Genomic DNA, 17,001 nt, shown 5'->3' with positions numbered 1-17,001 from the left:
TCTAATCAATTGCTGTCTTTTTGTAGGATTCATAGCTTTTGGATTTCAACTCCAGTTCCTGTCTCATGTGAAGTCTGTCCTTACTGTAATTTATAGGGTATCCATAATTCCTGTACAGGGTCACGAAAGAACGACAAGCTTCCTTATTCGCATAATTTTCTCAGTGGGGAAATTTTCCTATTTGTTTAACCTTGACAGTGGATCTCGGAAGATTTTACAAAATGCTCTTATAACCTTTCTTTTCCTGTCATTCCTATTTTAGTAGCATTCATACAGATTCCTTCCCAGTGCTTCCCAACAGTAAAGCCTCTACCGGTGTACCTGCCAGCCAGGGGAGGGGCAGCAGGACTGACTGGCTTACGGCTAACCCTCGCCTACCACGGATGCAGGGGGGTTACTTTGTTCTGCTCAGCGTGAGGGCACACCTGCCCATGCAGCAGGCTCCCAGGAGGACTTGTGTTTAGACCTGGGACTAACACTCAGCCACTTCTTTCCAAGTAGCTTTGCTCCCGATGTCTCTCTAAGTTGTTTAAAAACTCAGTGGAAGTGCCCTTGGCACCTGTATGGCTCTTCCTCTACCCAGCTTCGTACTGCAAGCTCTGGAACCCATTAGGGCTGGTATTTTAAACTTATTTAGGCGCTGCAAGACTCCCTCTGATGTTAAGCATTCCTTACTAGGCTGAACTGAGCTACAGATAAAACACTTTCATTTGCCATAATTCGAAAACTTTGAGTATCTAATAGGTTAAAGCTGTACCATGAGTTAAAAGATGTAGCAAGCTGAAAAAAATACAACATGAATACTTGCTTGTTCTCTTTTATAAGAGAACAAGGTATCTCTCTCTCAGCCTACTCTGTCCTCAGGGTCTCTGTACTTGCGGAAAATCTCAAGTGTTTTATCAGCTGCTGCTGTAACCATGAGAGATGCACCAAGCTTGGGAGTGATCTGGTAGGTACTTCACCAGATACGGGAAGTACTATGAGCAGCAGTTCATATGCTTAAAGCACTGCTGGACACCTTAACTACACGCTGGTATTTTAGTAATTTTATTTGTTTCGGGGTGTGGTGATGCAGGAAGCTGGGCCACAGTAGAGGGTGCTCACCTGAAGAGGATGGGTTTATACGGGGAGATCATAATAGTGTATATGTTGGCTTATAAACACATTAAATGCAGAGATACCTGAAAGGAGGAGCCTCGATCACAAAGTGAAGATATGGAAGCAGACCTCATTTCACTTGGGATTCAGACAAACCCCAGAGGCACAGGGGACCACATCACGCATGGGCAGGTGCTGTTTCCAGGTGTAATTTCAGGCACCAGAAGCAGTTCCCTGTGGGGAGAGAATCGGGGGAGCACTGGAACCTTCAGAGGCAGTTGGAGAGTGACAGTTGGAGAGAACAGGTTGGCTAAGGAACATACCGCAAAGCCCGAAGAAGGCAGGGGTAAACAGGCAGAGAAGGGAAGTTAAGAAAATATTCAGAAAACTAGGCTTAAAGGAGCACCTGGGGCCTGAAGGCAAGTTAAGATGCTGGGGGAGGGAACAAAATAAGAACAAAATCGTGAACTGGGTAATAAGTGAAAGCAGTGTTGTGCTAGGAAGAGGCAGCTAGCCAGCTGCCGAGGCGAGCAAGCTCCTACTTATCTTGCCTTGTTGACTACAGAAACAGACTTCAAATGACGCAGTGTCTATAAACAGAGAGGAAGAATTAGTTCCCATTCTGGTAGTTGTGTCTATGACCCTAAAATCCTTACCCCACACATGCATCAGGAATTCAGCTCCTGAGGGCACCGACAGCGTTATTGCACAGCTGGTACAAGGAGGAGCAGTAAGCAAAAAGTAATCAGCACTTGCTTATTATAACAGAAACTCGGTACATCGATTACAAATGTTGCTCAAAAGTTGGACATACCATTCCTCCCCAAAATGTAACACATACAAATCAGAAGCCAACTGCTGGGTAAACAGACTAAATAGAATGTTTTCTTGTTACATGTGAATTCCATTCAAAAGTAAACAAAAAAATCACAGATTGTGCTGCTTCAATCAAATTGATGGAACAGGACAGTTTCTTTGATGCAGTATTCCACTGTGTTCATTTTTGTTAAAAGACGTATCAGAAAAGCCTTGTTCGCATGCTGATTTACCTCTTCAAACAGCACTACTGTTTCCTCCATAATGCTTTCTCTTTCTGGTCTTTTTCCTGCTGGTCTGAATAATTAGTTCTCTGGGGAGATCAAGTCTTTTCTTGCTTACTAGTATTGGAACAGGGAATATCTGAACTAATCCCACGGCACCCCTGATAATGCTGCCTTTGACATTCAGAAGATCCTTTATGTGACCCTTACTGTAGGCAAATACATGTCAGATGTGCTATGTGAAACATTTACAAGCTCCTGCTAGATCCATTTATGTTTATCACTCAATGGAGCAGGACTTCCACAGTGGTATCTATGTAGCAATCCTGTCTGATAAGCTGCTATGTAAAGAGCAGAATGCCAATGTGGATGCGAGCTCCGTATTCATGCCTGGGTGGCCATAACAGATGGTCTATCGTGGAACTTCAGTCACACAAAAATCTGAGTGAAGTGGCAAAAATCTGAGTCACTGGTACAAAAAATCTCTCTTTTGGAGGACTCTCGACTGCTGTTCTGACTGTTTGGGTGCTAAAAAGCACAGTGCCTGTAACTGGTGATAAGCTGCCCCTGAAAATTCCTTTCTAAGCTATTTTTAAAAATGCCTTTTGTAGGACAGTAAGGCAGTATAACTTTCAAAAAGGACAGGCTTGTCTTGTGCCTTTGAGAGCAATGGTGAAACACTGATCAAAAGAACTTATTGCTTGTAGACCTTCAGGAAGGGCTGCAGGTATTGAATGCGTGCATATTTTTATATATATGCCTACACAGACTTGTATGTGAGATGTTGGTCATGTGATCTTTATCAGAAGACAGTTAATTTTTATTCTTACAAATTGATACATTTATTTATATAAACATATAAATATATACAGATACACATATATGGAAAACACCTGTAGTACTTATTTCTTCTTCATCTCTGCTTGGGATTCATGTAATCATTTTTAAAAGTAGCAATTGGTACAAAAACCAGACTAAACAGAGAACAGGAGAATGTCAAATAACAGTGCCCCTTTGAAATATTAGCAGTTTTACATTCACGTCTAATGTTGTGGTCTTAAATCTCCTCACAGATGGAGACTTTACAGACCAAAGCAGAAAAAAAAAAGCAACCTGGAAATAAAAGGGAAGGCAGTTTTGTAAACTCTGCCAACCAACTGATCAAGAAAAGGTAAGATTTCTGTTTATTCACTGATAAAGCCTGTATTTTTCTTGAATTGTTACCATAAAAACATCACCTGATATAAAACACATCATAAAAATGCTTTACACAATCAAAATGGACAAAACATACCACATGATGCATTTTTCATATACAAAATAAACTAGCTGAATGCATTATTTACCAGCTTGTTCAGCTATACTTAAGAACTAATTCTATAGCTAGGATAGTGGACTTGGACAGCAGTTTTGATTTTTACCCCTTCTGTGGCCATTATTTTAGCAAATGACCCCATCACATGCTCCAGTTTTAGATCTTTAGTGTTTTACAAAGATGGATTTCATTTCATACTGGGAACACCAAAGTACAACCATGTAAAATGACACGCTCAACTTCACCTAAAAAGCCAGTCTAGCCGTCAGACTGTGCTAGAACTTCGCTTTCGCAGAGTATGCTATCAATAACTTTATGAGCTACTCCTTGCACTGTTCAGTCCAGACCAAAAGCAGCACACAGGACAGTGAATAAATCTGGGAATTAAAGTATGTCACTGACAAACACAACAAACAGAATAAAATACACATAACAAAGCAAAACATGTGCATCTGCAGGTTCTGCCGCTTATTGCTGGGGACAGCAGGAAGTTACGCTGCTTTTGCCAAATTTTACCTTCTATTGGTATAAAACCTCCCTGACCTACATTCTTTGTTACCAACCCTTGCTTGCATTTCAATTAGCTTAGCTGGTTTGGTTTAAGTAAAATCAAAGTTTGAAATGTTTATGAATACGAACAAATCTCTCTCCTAAATTTAGTTACACAACTATCGTGTAACTGTGGTACAGTACAATCTTAGTTAAGTTTTGGTTTTTAGATAAAATTCTTCTGACAAATGCAATCAATTTACAAAGGATGACACATTCTACAGTCTTCTGACTTAAAATCACGTGCAATTTTATTTTAAAAGATGTCTTCACTGCTTGATCGTCCACCTGTCTGGCAATAAAAATGAAAGGATAGCATTAGGGCTGTTGTAGTAAGTAATTTCTCGAATAGCATTACTGCCTACTTGAGGGCGATATAACTGGCTTGGTAGGTTGGCAGAAATGGATGCAGGGGTAAAATAGCAAAATTCAGCAAAATTGTGAATAGATCATACTGACTCAAAAGTATTTGTATTGGCATGTGTAAACAGAAATGCAGTCTCTGACAGGCACAACAGCAGATGCTGGGGTTGTTGAGGCCTTAATTGTAGTACTGCGTCCAGTCTTGGGATGCTACAGTTCAAAAAAAAGACGCACATGATTTTAAGATGACATGGGGAGAAGAAATAAGCATCTTAAGGGGTTTAATACTGTGACACTCAAGGAAAGATTGAAATAGAACTGCTTAGTCTATAGGTAAGAAAGTTTAGGGGACACATATTTCTTAAGATATGCAAGAGGCATACTGAGAGGAGAGGCAAAACTGTTCACATCAATTACAGTCACATTTCAGTAGCAGCGAGTTCCAGGTTCCTCAACGTGAACCGGACCAGGGAGCTTACCTGCCTGAAAATTAGTGATTTTGAAAGTAGTTTCACAACAGCTTAAAGCCATCTAAATTGAGTCTGCCACAGTCCTGCACCTCTTCCGTTACGCCAACATCGGTACTCACACACCTGGAGGGTAAGCCGAGTCGAGAAGTAGAGTGGGACGCAAACTAGGGACACAAACTAGGTAGCTGTTGTAGGATTAGTATGTTCAGAGGGTTCAGGCACCCAGAACCTGCACAAACAGGGGGGGTGTGACTGACCCAACAAAGCAACCAGCTCTCAAACTGCCCTTGAGCTCATCTCCTAAAAAATGACAGCACCTCAGCGAGTTTTGGTCATACCGATGCAGGAGGGCTGCTGCTCGTGAGTCAGGTTTTTTTTCTGCCAGAAACACAGGGGAAACAGTGAATGGTATTTTTAAATATCGCAGTTGTATTAATACTGTCAGTTGCATTTTGGAAAAGAAAGCCCAAACCAAAACCACCAAACACCAAGCCATCAGGTAAATAAATCTAAACAAATTCGATAATATTTAACAGTACTATCTACAAGCGCTTTTTCTGTGGGCCACTCTACACATAAATACACTTGAAAAAAAAAAAAGGCGCAAAATTATTCAGACAGCAATCACAGACTGGCTAAGAAACCCAAGGGTAAGTGCTGCAGAAGCCCTGTCGCGATATGGAGGCCACTGCCTCCCGGCTCTCGTTACCGTGCAACCCAAGGCAGCGGCGGGCCCCGCCGAGCGGCTCGGGCCCCGGCACAGCCCGGCCCCGGTCCCGCGGTGGCCGCAGGGAGGCCGCTCCCGCCCGCGGCCCGCCCCGGGAAGGGGGTCCGTGCTGCCCGCTCCGCTGCGGCGGGACAAGGGCTCTACCTCAGCGTTCGCAGGGTCTGACCCCGGCATCGCCGAGATGTTTTACCTCAGCCGACGGGCCTCGCTCTAGCGGCGGCCGGCGCTCGTCCGCCTCGCCCCCGGCCCGCGGAGGGACGAGAAGGGCGATGGCGAGGGCGATGGCGGTGGCCATGACGAGCCGCTCACCGCCGCTGCGCACCGCGCCGCCCCCGCCCCGGCCGCGCTCCCCCTTTCCCGGCTGTCCCGGCGGCGGCGGCGGGCGCCAATGAGGCGGCGCGGCCCGGCGGCAGGCTCCAGTGGGCGGGCGCGGGGGGCGGGCCGCGGGCCGGGGGGCGGTGGCAGCACGCTCGGTTGTGAGTGAGTGAGTGAGTGAGTGTGTGTGAGTGCCATGGCCGGAGCCCGCTGAGAGTGACAATAGGAGCGAGCCGGAGCGCGACCCCGACGCCCACCGGGATCCCCCCTCTCACCTGAGCCAGCCGCCGGCGGAAGAGGCCTTCCCTCCCCGCGCAGCACCGCCGCGCCGCCCGCCCGGCCTGCCCCCCCCGGCCGCCCGCACCGCGCCCGCCGCTCCCCCCCGGCTCGGCCCGCACTCGGCTCCCCTCGCGCCCCCCCGCCTCCTCAGGGCCCCTCCGCAGGGCTCCGCCGGGAATGTGAGTGAGGCCGCAGCCATCGCAGGCAGGGGGCCGCGCCGAGTGCATGGGACTGAGCGGAGCCCGAGCAGCCGCCCGCTCCTGAACCCGCCGCCAACGCCGCCCTGCGCTGGGGAGGCCGCCAACGCCGCCGAGGCCTACAGGCTCCTGCGCCGCCGCCGCCGCCGCCGCCGCGGCAGGGACCGAGCCCGGCGCGTACCACACTCGGGCCGCCGCCGCCAGGCATCGGCCGCGCTCCGCCAAGCCCGGCTCACGCCGCCGCCGCCTCCATCCCGTCTCCGGCTTCTCTACCAGGAGGGTCAAGGTAACTCCATCCCTCCGTCCCCCCGCGCCGGCCCACGGGGGAGCGGCGAGGCGGCGGCGGCGCGGGGGGGAGGCGCGGGCGGGCCGAGGGGGAGCCGGGCGGCGGCGGGGAGGTGCGGGGGGCTGCGGGGAGGACATGTTCCAGCTGCGGTGCTCCGCGGCTCCCGTCTGGAAATGACAGCCGAGAGCAGCGGGCGGGAGGCAGCTAATGACACCTCTGCTTCCCCGGGCGCGCAGGAGCCGCGGGCTCCCTTCCCCGCTGCTCTCCGTCGGCATTTGCACGTCCACTCGCCTCGCCGTGCATTGCCCCCCCCCCCGCCTCCCCCCGGGGACCAGCCGAGCTGATGTGCGTGGCTTCCTATTGACCGAAATACTTGGGGAATAAAATGCGATCCCCTGCTGAAAGGAGCAAGAAGCAGCGGCTGGGTTTGCAGCTTTCCCACTCGCACACAATAAATAATCTCGGGCTCCCCCCCCGCCCCCCCCCCCCCCCCCCCCAGCTGAAACTGTATTTCACTGTGGTAGTGCATTCAGGGGAGCGAGCGTGCATTTGGAGAGATGAAAAACCAGATCAGTGTTTACTGTAAGGTTGTTAGGCTGGATGTAGTCTTGTTGAATTAGAATTAGATTTTAATAATTTATAAAGCAGGTTAGGGAAACTGTTACTAAATTTACAGCAGAGAAGTGTTGGTAAAGCTTCTTGCTGACACAATGATCCTGCAGTTTAAGTGATCTACTTTAGTCCCTGTCCATTTTTTTAATTTTATTTTATTTGTAATTTAATTTTGTGAGAGCATGCAAACATTTCTGCAGAAATGGTTACACTTCAATGATGCACGTGATGGAGAGGTGAATCTTTTTGATGAGATGAAATAGGGCCAACCAGTTCAGACTTTAAGAATACATTTTTGTTGATATTTCCAGAATTTGATTTATGTAACAGGTAACTTTGTGTTTATGTGTGTTTTGGCGGACTGTTGAAATCTTAGAAGTGGGTTGCTGAAGTACAGGCCATTCTATTTCAGTTTATCTGACTTTTTTATTTATTAATCTTGGCTGGGGCCTGAATACCCTGGTAATGGTGGTATTTTTTTTTCTCCCCAGATGATAAACAAGACCAGTTTAAGGTGCAGGTTCATGTTGCTGATAGCATATTATATTTAGAATGCATAACTCAGTAGTGAAAGAATACCTCAGGAGAAATCAAAAAGATAGAACAAGGCTTTTCCCTTATTGTAATGCCAGCTGCACAGTTCAGCTTCTGGGTGCTGCACATGCTTCCTCGAAGAAGCTGTGGAGTTTATACTCCCATTTTTGATAGATTTAGTACACGTATGTAATTTTGCATTAAATAGTTCTTATCTTTCGGAACTTGTTTACGCTGTTGCAATAAATCGTACTTTCTAAAGCTTTTCTTAAAAAGGACAAACCCAAATAGTGTCTGCTTCAAGGGATTTAATCATTGATGAAGCATATGAGTAACCAAATATTTTAATAAAATAAGTACTCGAAAGTGTTCTCTATATTGTGGAATCAACTTCTTTTAGCATACGAGTCACTTTGGTAATTGAAGTCAACAGACATTGAGGATGAGTAATGCTTTCCAAGGACATGTTCTAAGACCCTGATCCTGCAAATGCTTATGCCGATGCTTAACTTTGCACTTGTGTGTAGCCTTAGTGAAATCAACAGAGCTGCCCTTGTTAATAATCGTGCTATTAATGCAGATAGTTCTGTTGATTTCAGTAGGAGCGCACATGCTGGTGAAGTTAACTGTACAAAGAGCTGCTGGAAATATGTAGGCCTAGATTTCTCCTGTCTCGTTTCCCTTAAGTATTACTCATGTATTTCAGCCAAGATGCGATGGGCCTTTTTAACAGACAGGACGAGACTGGTAAATACAATAGCTGGATGGATTAATTCACTGTTGAAATGTTTCCTTTTGGTATTTCTTAGTAGCATGGAATCAGCTACAGGAGTTACTAAGGCAAATTTTATAGGAAGAAGCAATGCTTATTTCTTAGACCAGCTGATAGAGTTGGGAAACAAACTTTTGCTTGTGGAAACCTTTTTTGGCTCTCTGCCTCTCCCTGCAAACCTCGTCTGGTTTATGCCCTTAGAACAGTTATGGTTACCACACTGCTATTCTTACAGAAATGCCAGGACCTGGAATAACTATGTGTGAAAAGACTCACAAGAAAATAGCTGAATGTTTCTAAAATGGAGAATAAAGAAGTAATATGTAAAATTTGTCTGTTTTAGTGAAATTGTAAAGCATAGCAGTACTTTTTGTTATGCTTTCTTAAATCTCTAGAAAATCTTGTATGTAGGTATGGCAAATAAACTGAGTTTTTCTTCTGTCCTATTTTTTTTTTTCTTTCTATGCATATTGATGACTAATGGCAAAGAACCAGTTGTACCTTTTTGCGTACCCATTCTTTAGCGTGCATGGTCCCTTGCAGAATGAGTTGAAATTACTTTGTCCCAAAGAGCATATAGTTTAAGGCTACAATCCTGTGACAAGTCCACAGTTGTATGACGTTCTATTGACGTAATTATGTCAGCGTTAGGTCTGAATTTTTCCTGTTGCAGGATTTTTGGCAAATGGCAGACACAGATAAAAAAGGGAGTGAGAAGAATTGTTACACTGTTCCATAAGTTTATTCTGTACAATTTGTACATATGTTGGTGAGTTTGCTGTCTTAATCGTATATCCGGGTGAGTTGTCAGCAGGAGAGTGGTGCAGAAAGAAGATGATGATGATTTTTTGAAAAATTAGGTTAATCTTTGCCCATTTCATCCATTTGGAATATCTTTCTGACATTTGTTTTCCTTCAGTAGGGATATGTCCTCAGCACCAACTACTCCTCCATCAGTGGATAAAGTAGACGGATTTTCTCGGAAGTCCGTCAGAAAAGCCAGACAGAAGAGGTCACAAAGCTCCTCCCAGTTTAGGTCTCAGGGCAAGCCTATCGAGTTAACTCCCCTGCCTCTGCTAAAAGGTAAGATCAGGAATGATTTTTAATTACTAAAACAGTTTTACTCTACAGCCAGCTTGTAAACTCAAAGTATTCTGTTGCCAGGAACTGCAGGGAAATTTTGCTAGCAATGAGAAATGTTTCATGCCAGAAATGCATATAGTTAAGCTCTACAAAATAGTTTATCTGTGATTTGAAGGTGTGGTAGTTGTTTGCAATGCTCTTGAAAGTTTTAAATGCTGATGTTAACCTGTACTGTGACTTGGATTTTCAAGGCACCCAGGCTGCGTGTATTTCAGTTGGTGAATCCTCAACAGTTGACATAAATAACCAGTAATTTTGGTATGGGTAAATTGACTTGTGAGCAGAGGGAGACTGGTTTTTAGTATCTTTCTTTGTCGTGTGGGTCTGCAGCCTGTGACAGTGGTGCCCAGTGCAGCTCACGGGCATGTTTTCATTGCCCTCCAGCAAGGTATTAGTGGGGAGGTGGGACCCCCTCTCCTACCATTTGTGAATGGGTAGTTCCCAGCTCCTGGCTTCTGCTGGGTTTGGAAATTGAAAGGTCCAGTGAGCTGCAGCATCTCAAGAGGGTGGATGTGCTGCCAATCAGGTCTTAGGCAAGACACTACTGTTTTGAGAACCTGAGTATCCCAGCTCGCGTTGAGTTTCTTCTGGCAGTTTTAACCTCTAATTTGGGAAAGAAAATTATGATCCAGCATACTACTCTTGAAAGGATGCCAATATCTCTGTAATATCTTGAATGCTTCCCCTAAATCCCAGTTGTCACTGAATTTCAGTACAAATACAGGGCCAAAAGCACTTCTCAGAATTATGTCTGGTGAGGAAGGGGGGATTGCCTTTCAGAAGTGTTTCTTTTACACTGAATTATCAAATGGTTTATTTGGTTTTGTGGATTTTTTTCATTGCTATTCTTTTCTGCTATAAGTAGTGAAAACAAGTGTGGTCGTTGCTGATAATTCTGCAAAATAGCAAGATTATGTGTGTCCCATTTTTGCTTTGTGGCAAGTATATTTCCCATATTCCCTCCTCTACCTGTTTGGAAAATATGTTAATCAGATTATTGAAAAAATTAATAAATATGTATTTGAACTTTGATTTAGTTCTTAACCCCACTTCTTCATAAGAAGAGAGAAATTGGAACCCCCCCCCACCCAACCCCCACAAAAACCCTCACCCCTTAATGTGTGTCTTTCAAATTAAAAGTAGGATTCTAGGATCAGTTCTAGTGGAGTAGTCATTAAAATATTTTGGGTTCCTTTCTGTGAGGTACTTGTAAGAATGCACAAATGGCCATACTGGATCAAAAGAAAGCTCCACCTAGCCCCACTGCATTGTGCCTGACAGTGATCAAGCTAGAAGCATAGAGGAAAGTAGAAGAGTGGGAGGCCTGGAGCTGTGCTGTACCAGAATGCTCCCCACCTTCAGCATTTTTCGGTTTATGGTCTGTTGGTGCCAGCAGATTTGACTTTGTAGTCTGTAATGAGTATTATTTTACAATTTTTTTCTTGTTGTATTGCGACAGTATAATGAAGAAGCCAATGCTCCTTTAAAATAAGTTTAAAGCTCAGTGTACTTTTGCAGGTCATTTTTGATATGCAGGTTGTTTCCTTTAAAAATAGTAGTTGCTGCACTTCAGAAGGTGAATGGAGTTTATCCTTTGTCTTAAATGGCTAGATTACTGGAAAACATTGAGATTTGTATTTGTATAAATGAAGAAATTGATGTTATAATTTTTTCATTCTGTTGTGTAGTCCCATTTGGGGAATAAACTGGGTATGTGCACAAGCATAAAAACATTGTCTTTGTCTGAGGACCTGGTCTTGCAGAAACATAGGCTTGGGCAGGTGCTTTATTTGACTACTGTAGTTAGTCCTGTGGACTGAGATATAACACTATAATAAGATAAAACAAACAGATGGGGAGCAGAGAGTGTTGGTGAGACATTTATGATTAGTGTCATAATCAGTTACAGTGGTCCAGCTTCAAATGAAGAACCTGATCCTGTGAGTTAGTTTTCCCTCTTTGACAATGCGGATTCTCAGAGGCACAGGGATCTACCTGTGCAGATTTAATTTGCAGGATTTGAACCTAACAATCTACCTGAAACAGTAGTGGTATTGGTCCCTGCTGAAGGGACACTGGCAGTTAAAAATCATGTTACTGTTTGGAAATATTCTTGACCTACATTAATGTTTGTAACATTCAGGATTATTAAACCTGAAAGAAGTGAGGAAACAATTTTCTCCTGCGTTTTTCATACTTTTCGTGGCCAATTGCCTCAAAGTCCTAATTTTTTAAACTCAGGTTTACACTTCAAACAAGTGACTAGTCCTATTACCTCAGTCCAATAACCATATGATTTCCAATTTTATTCTTGTTGTTTGGGTCTTTCAAACCAAAACAGAGAAGAGGCTTCAGCAAAATAGCATTTTAAAGTCTCAGAAAAACGCAGTCAGTTTGGAGACCTACAGTTGCTAAGTTTATTTAAACTTCTTGTTTTGTGTAAATTTCAAGTTTAATTAAACCTCTTCAGGAATATTTCAGTACAGGAAATCTTTAGAGGACAGACCTCAAATTCAACCTTAGATGTTTTTCATATTCATGATTGAGGAGCTTTGCTGACAAAAACATACGTGGTATGTTCCCTTCTTCTTTTTAAAAAAAAACCCCAAATATATTGTATATTGTCATTTACAGGCTGCCTTCTCTCAAGCAGCACTTTTATGGACTTCAGTATCTTCTTTGATTGCAAGAATCATGTATGCAGAAAGCTAGATAAATGCTTAGTCCATTCTTTGCAAGTTTTTATATATGCCTGTCACCATAATGATTTGAGCACCTTCCAGTAGTGTATTAAGTGACGTGACTACACATCTGTCACATCTTATCTGCTCTCATTCCTTTCCCTAGGGGCAGAGTCATATATAGTGAAATGGCTTGTTTTGGTAGTGTTTTAATGCAGTCTGTTGCCTTCTGTGAACATACACGCCTGTATTGCAAAAACAGATAGATAAGTCAGCGTTGTTGTTCATCTGGTAATAAAAATGTTTCAGGAAAAAATAATAGAAGAGACAGTATGTTTTGATGATATGTACAAGTCTGAAGGATAAGCTGCTGTTTAGGAAATGTAATAAGAATCACCGGAATTTTCAGTATTGCTTATTCCAGAAAAAAAAATACAGAGAAATTAAGTTGTTACTGTTTTGTTTGTTTGTTTGTTTGTTAGGTTTTTGTTTGCTTGTTGTTTTTCTAGTTTTTTTAATTTAAGTAACAGAAGTGTGTGTATTTTATCTTTTTGAAACAAACCTTCAATGTATTTAGAAACTAAGATGTGCCTTCAAAGGCTCTTTTGGGCTGCCTTTGGGCTTTCAAAAGCCACAAGCCAAAAAGCTGCTCTGTTTGCCTACAGTAAAGACTTAACTTTTTCTGAAAATGTAATTGTATTTTTATTTATTGCATTGTGACTAAATCTAATTTGGAGTTATCTTTTTTAATATGACTAATGTGCAATATAACATTTTAAAACCAGCCTTTTCTCCTTTGTTTCAAGTGTAGAGGAATGCAATGAGAAGTGCATATGGGAGTTGTGATACAATTGTCCTGCATTTTCAAGATGTGTATTCTTACATATTTTCAATCTCGCATGCATTTTTAAATGTTTGCATGCCTGGTGTATCTTGCAGTGCATTATGGCTTTAGATTTTGGCTTTACTTTTAAAGAGGTTATTGGTGTCATCAAGGCTGGCAGGTCCTGTGGGGGACTGGTTTGTGGCAGAGCAGTCCTGGTGAAGGGCCCTTTCTGGGAAAGAGTACCTTTGCCTCTGTGCCTTAGTCAAACCCAGCCCAAGTTTGTTAACTGGGTTTGTGGCATGCCTCAAATCATGCTTCTTTTGTAGAGGAAGATAGTATTATGTGTGTATTGGATAGGTGTATTATTTATCGGAGGGTTATTTTACTTTCATTTCGTATAGGTACTCTTTTTGCTTAGAAGTCTCTGGAGGTACATTGGTTGGAGTGCAACGTTAGAGTTGGTTGGAAAAAAGTATATTGTAGCACTGGACACATGAAACCAGAGCAATTTCAGTATTACCTGTAAAAAGGGGGAGGGGGAGTTCATTTGTGTTTCTACCACACCTGTAATGTGTGTGGGACTGTCCAGAAGAAGACAACAGACATTCAGATGACTAAAAAGATCATACGCCTTATGAATACGTGTGTAGCATCTTGAGAAATTGGACAGAAACTTGCATGTAATTCTCAGTGTTCTTTCCATACCACTTGCCTTCATTAACCATACATGTTAGGTAAAGCAAACCATCCAAAAGTAAGACTGTGAAATTTTAAATCAGTGTATCCCATTTTTGTAATTTCAAGGTGTGCCTATTTTTTCCTATCATCCTCCCACATTTTCCAATGATCTAATGTAGTTACTGTAGTTTACTTTCAGGTTTTCTAAAACCATTGTATATTTTTGATGAAAACAGCTCAAAGTCTGATTTTTATTTTTAGATAATTTTTCTTCCTTAAAATAGACACTCAGAACAGAAGTTCTCTGTCAACAGTACCAATTGCTTTGCTGCCTCAATATTATGAAATTTATTGAGCTTCTAATACATTTATCAGATAGTTTCCATGGCATTAAAGAGTTGCTGTAGTGGCAACAAAAGAGCATTGCATAGTCAAAAAGGGAAAATCTCTTTTCAGTTGCTGTTTGCTTTTGATCATTGTATTATTTCCCTATGGTTGATATTTTATTATAAGCTTTTTTTTATGAATCCTATCTAGAGGTCAAATGCTGAAGTTCCTAAACAGTAAAAAAGTCTTACTAACTCCAGAAGCCTCTTGACTAAGTGAGAACTGCAAGATGTGCACCTTCTTTTTCAAACACTATTACTTTTGATTTTTAAAAAATCTCCTTTATCATAAAAAGGTCTGGCTTTTTCAGACTTGCGGATACTGTCTTCAGAACTGTGCATACGGGAAATAGTTTGGATTTGGGTTGTATAAGAAGAAAGATGCAGCTTCTGTTTTCTGTTGACTTCCATGGGGGTTGGCTGCTTGTCTTCACTGGGCTACTCTCAGTTTGTGACATTTGAAATACTTTACAGGTGTCAATAAACTGTTAATAATATACCTAAGCTAAATATGTTATCCTAATTTATAAACAGGAATTGAGGGTCATAGTGGTTATGGCTTTTCAAAATAAAATTTTGCTTTATTTCCATAATTGGAAATAGATCCCAGGACTACCAATTCATTTTGTGAAAGAAATGCTGGAACTTATATTGTGCTGTACATACTTAATGGTGAATCAAGCATCAATCCTGGAACTACTTTTAGGAATTTTGTGCCCATTCTGGTTGAAATAAATCTGGACATAACGGGCCATCTCTCTGTAAGATTAGGGAATAGGGCCACAGCCCCAAAAAGGAGAAGGACATGGCCTATCTGTTATTTTTTCTTAAGATTTATGAGGTTCTTGTCATATGTAATTAATTTCTTCACTTTCTTTTGTGCTCTTGGCAACTGTTTTTTTAATATATACTTAACTTTCTATTTTTTTCAGCATCTGGTGGTTGTAGAATAATCCTTTCCAATAATCTTAAATGTTTCTGGTTGTTTCTAGAAGGTATTTGTTTGATGGTGTTTAGAAAGGGCCATCTACTAATTATAGTCTTTGTGATTTTTTCTCCACTTGTTATTGTCTCCTACATTTGGAAGTTTGTAGATTTGTAGTTTTGTAGAGAGAATGGGCATGTGTATGCTGACTACACATGGAAATGCTGACTTGTAGTTAAGATCATAGTAAAATAACACCTCCTTATCTTGACAGTGTATTAGTGAAACTGCAGTTGGTGAGAATGTCAGCTTGGCCCCGATCTTCTAATGTTTCCATTCAGTTGTCTTTATTTATTTCTAAGTCTCCTTAGGCCTGGTGATTTTCCTATAGCTGTGGTGGTGGTGGTTTTTTGTTTGTGGGGGGCGGGGTGTGTGTGTTTTTTTTTGTTTTGCTTTTTAACCTGAAGTCCTCAGTGTAATTGTTTTACTCTTGGAATTTGTTAGTCTACCTCCTAGAAATGTTAAGTGATGATCATTCCCACCTCTTCCTTTTCTTTTCTCTTTTATTTATTTTTAAAGTGGAGTAACTTGTCATCACTGTGTAAAATGTATTTCTGTACTCTTCACACGATTGAGTCTAAAATCTTGATGATTTTCTGCAGGGATGTTTAGACTTTACCATCATCAGAAACTTTTGGTTTCAGTCTGTATTTGCACAGTATGTCTCTGTAATATGTTTCCCAGTATTATTTATTTGTCTAATAATATCACAGTTTTCTTTTCTGTGTCCAAGTGTAACCCTGTGGGTCTGTAACAGAACCTCCTGTTTCTGTAATAAGCACCTCCTTTATATTCCTTTCCTAAAGTACTTTTGACAAATACAAGTTCTGGTTTATCCATGCAGTTATTTCTATATAGTATACATGATGGCCGCCTTTATAATTGATTACGATATGTAGCTTTACTGCTGTGAAAGGGACATATTCCATATCTCTGGAATTTCGTGTGTATTTATAAAATCTGTGTTTGTTTATATTAAATGTGTGTAATATAATTTGTGTATGTAAAATAAGTTATATTTAATATCATATAAAATTTAGATTTTGAGCTTATTTAATTTTCTATTCTGTTTTTAAAATTCAGTACTTACAATGGAATGCTACTTCTGTTAATTGGTAAAGCTTTATAGTAGTAGACTATATAGTAGTAATAGACTATATAGTCCCTTCATGTTCATCTGTTCTAAGCTACTGCCTCCCTGAGAAAAGAGCATTTTCATTTATGCTTTCTGGGGAGTGGGAGGAAGACAGAAACCTATTTTTAGATTCAGGGTAACTTCCTTTCACCTACAGTTTTTTCAGTGAAGTTATTACTGTTTCTTTGGCTCAATCAGGCAAAAATCCTTAGAAGTAACAGCCGAGAGGGCTTGCTGAGTTCAGTGAGTTTTGGTAGGGTTAGGCATTTATGGATCAGTGGTGGGACTGTGTTATCTTGGTAACTGTCTAATTCATAATTATCAGCAAATGGGCAACCATTACTTCATCAAAGGTTAAGGAAAATATGTTAGAAAAATACCGGAGTCGTCTTTCAGAAGGGTATGACAGGGCTTTTCTTAGTTTGAAACCTCGCTGGTTTTAAGTGTCAGTCTTTATTGGCAGGTACAGTTACATGAGGGTTTTTTCTGGTGGCAAACCTTCTTCAAGAAGTTCCCAAGCATATACCACAGTGCACTACCTCTCATCTGTGCCAAGATGAGTGTCTGTGGGGACAACAGTGTAAACCAGATTGTTAAAAACATTTTGTCT

General features: G+C 41.9%; 1 protein-coding gene across 3 annotated transcripts in view; it reads left to right on the top strand.

Annotated features, from left to right (window-relative positions):
• Positions 1-6,048: 6,048 nt before the first annotated feature.
• PPP2R5E (protein phosphatase 2 regulatory subunit B'epsilon) overlaps positions 6,049-17,001 on the top strand; it is a 77,404-nt gene continuing 66,451 nt past the window's right edge. The window contains exons 1-2 of one of the 3 annotated variants that reach the window (XM_056345807.1): positions 6,049-6,639; positions 9,477-9,640. In XM_056345807.1, the coding sequence (XP_056201782.1) occupies positions 9,484-9,640 (157 nt within the window). In that variant the 5' untranslated portion in view covers positions 6,049-6,639; positions 9,477-9,483. The remainder of the gene's footprint in view (positions 6,640-9,476; positions 9,641-17,001) is intronic. The other 2 variants (XM_056345806.1, XM_056345805.1) reach the window with 2 other exon arrangements.

Source organism: Falco biarmicus, chromosome 7 (assembly GCF_023638135.1).
Source record: "Falco biarmicus isolate bFalBia1 chromosome 7, bFalBia1.pri, whole genome shotgun sequence".
Classification (NCBI taxonomy): Eukaryota; Metazoa; Chordata; class Aves; order Falconiformes; family Falconidae; genus Falco; species Falco biarmicus.
The sequence above is the reverse complement of the archived record's forward strand: the minus strand, read 5'-3'. Positions and strand labels throughout refer to the sequence as shown.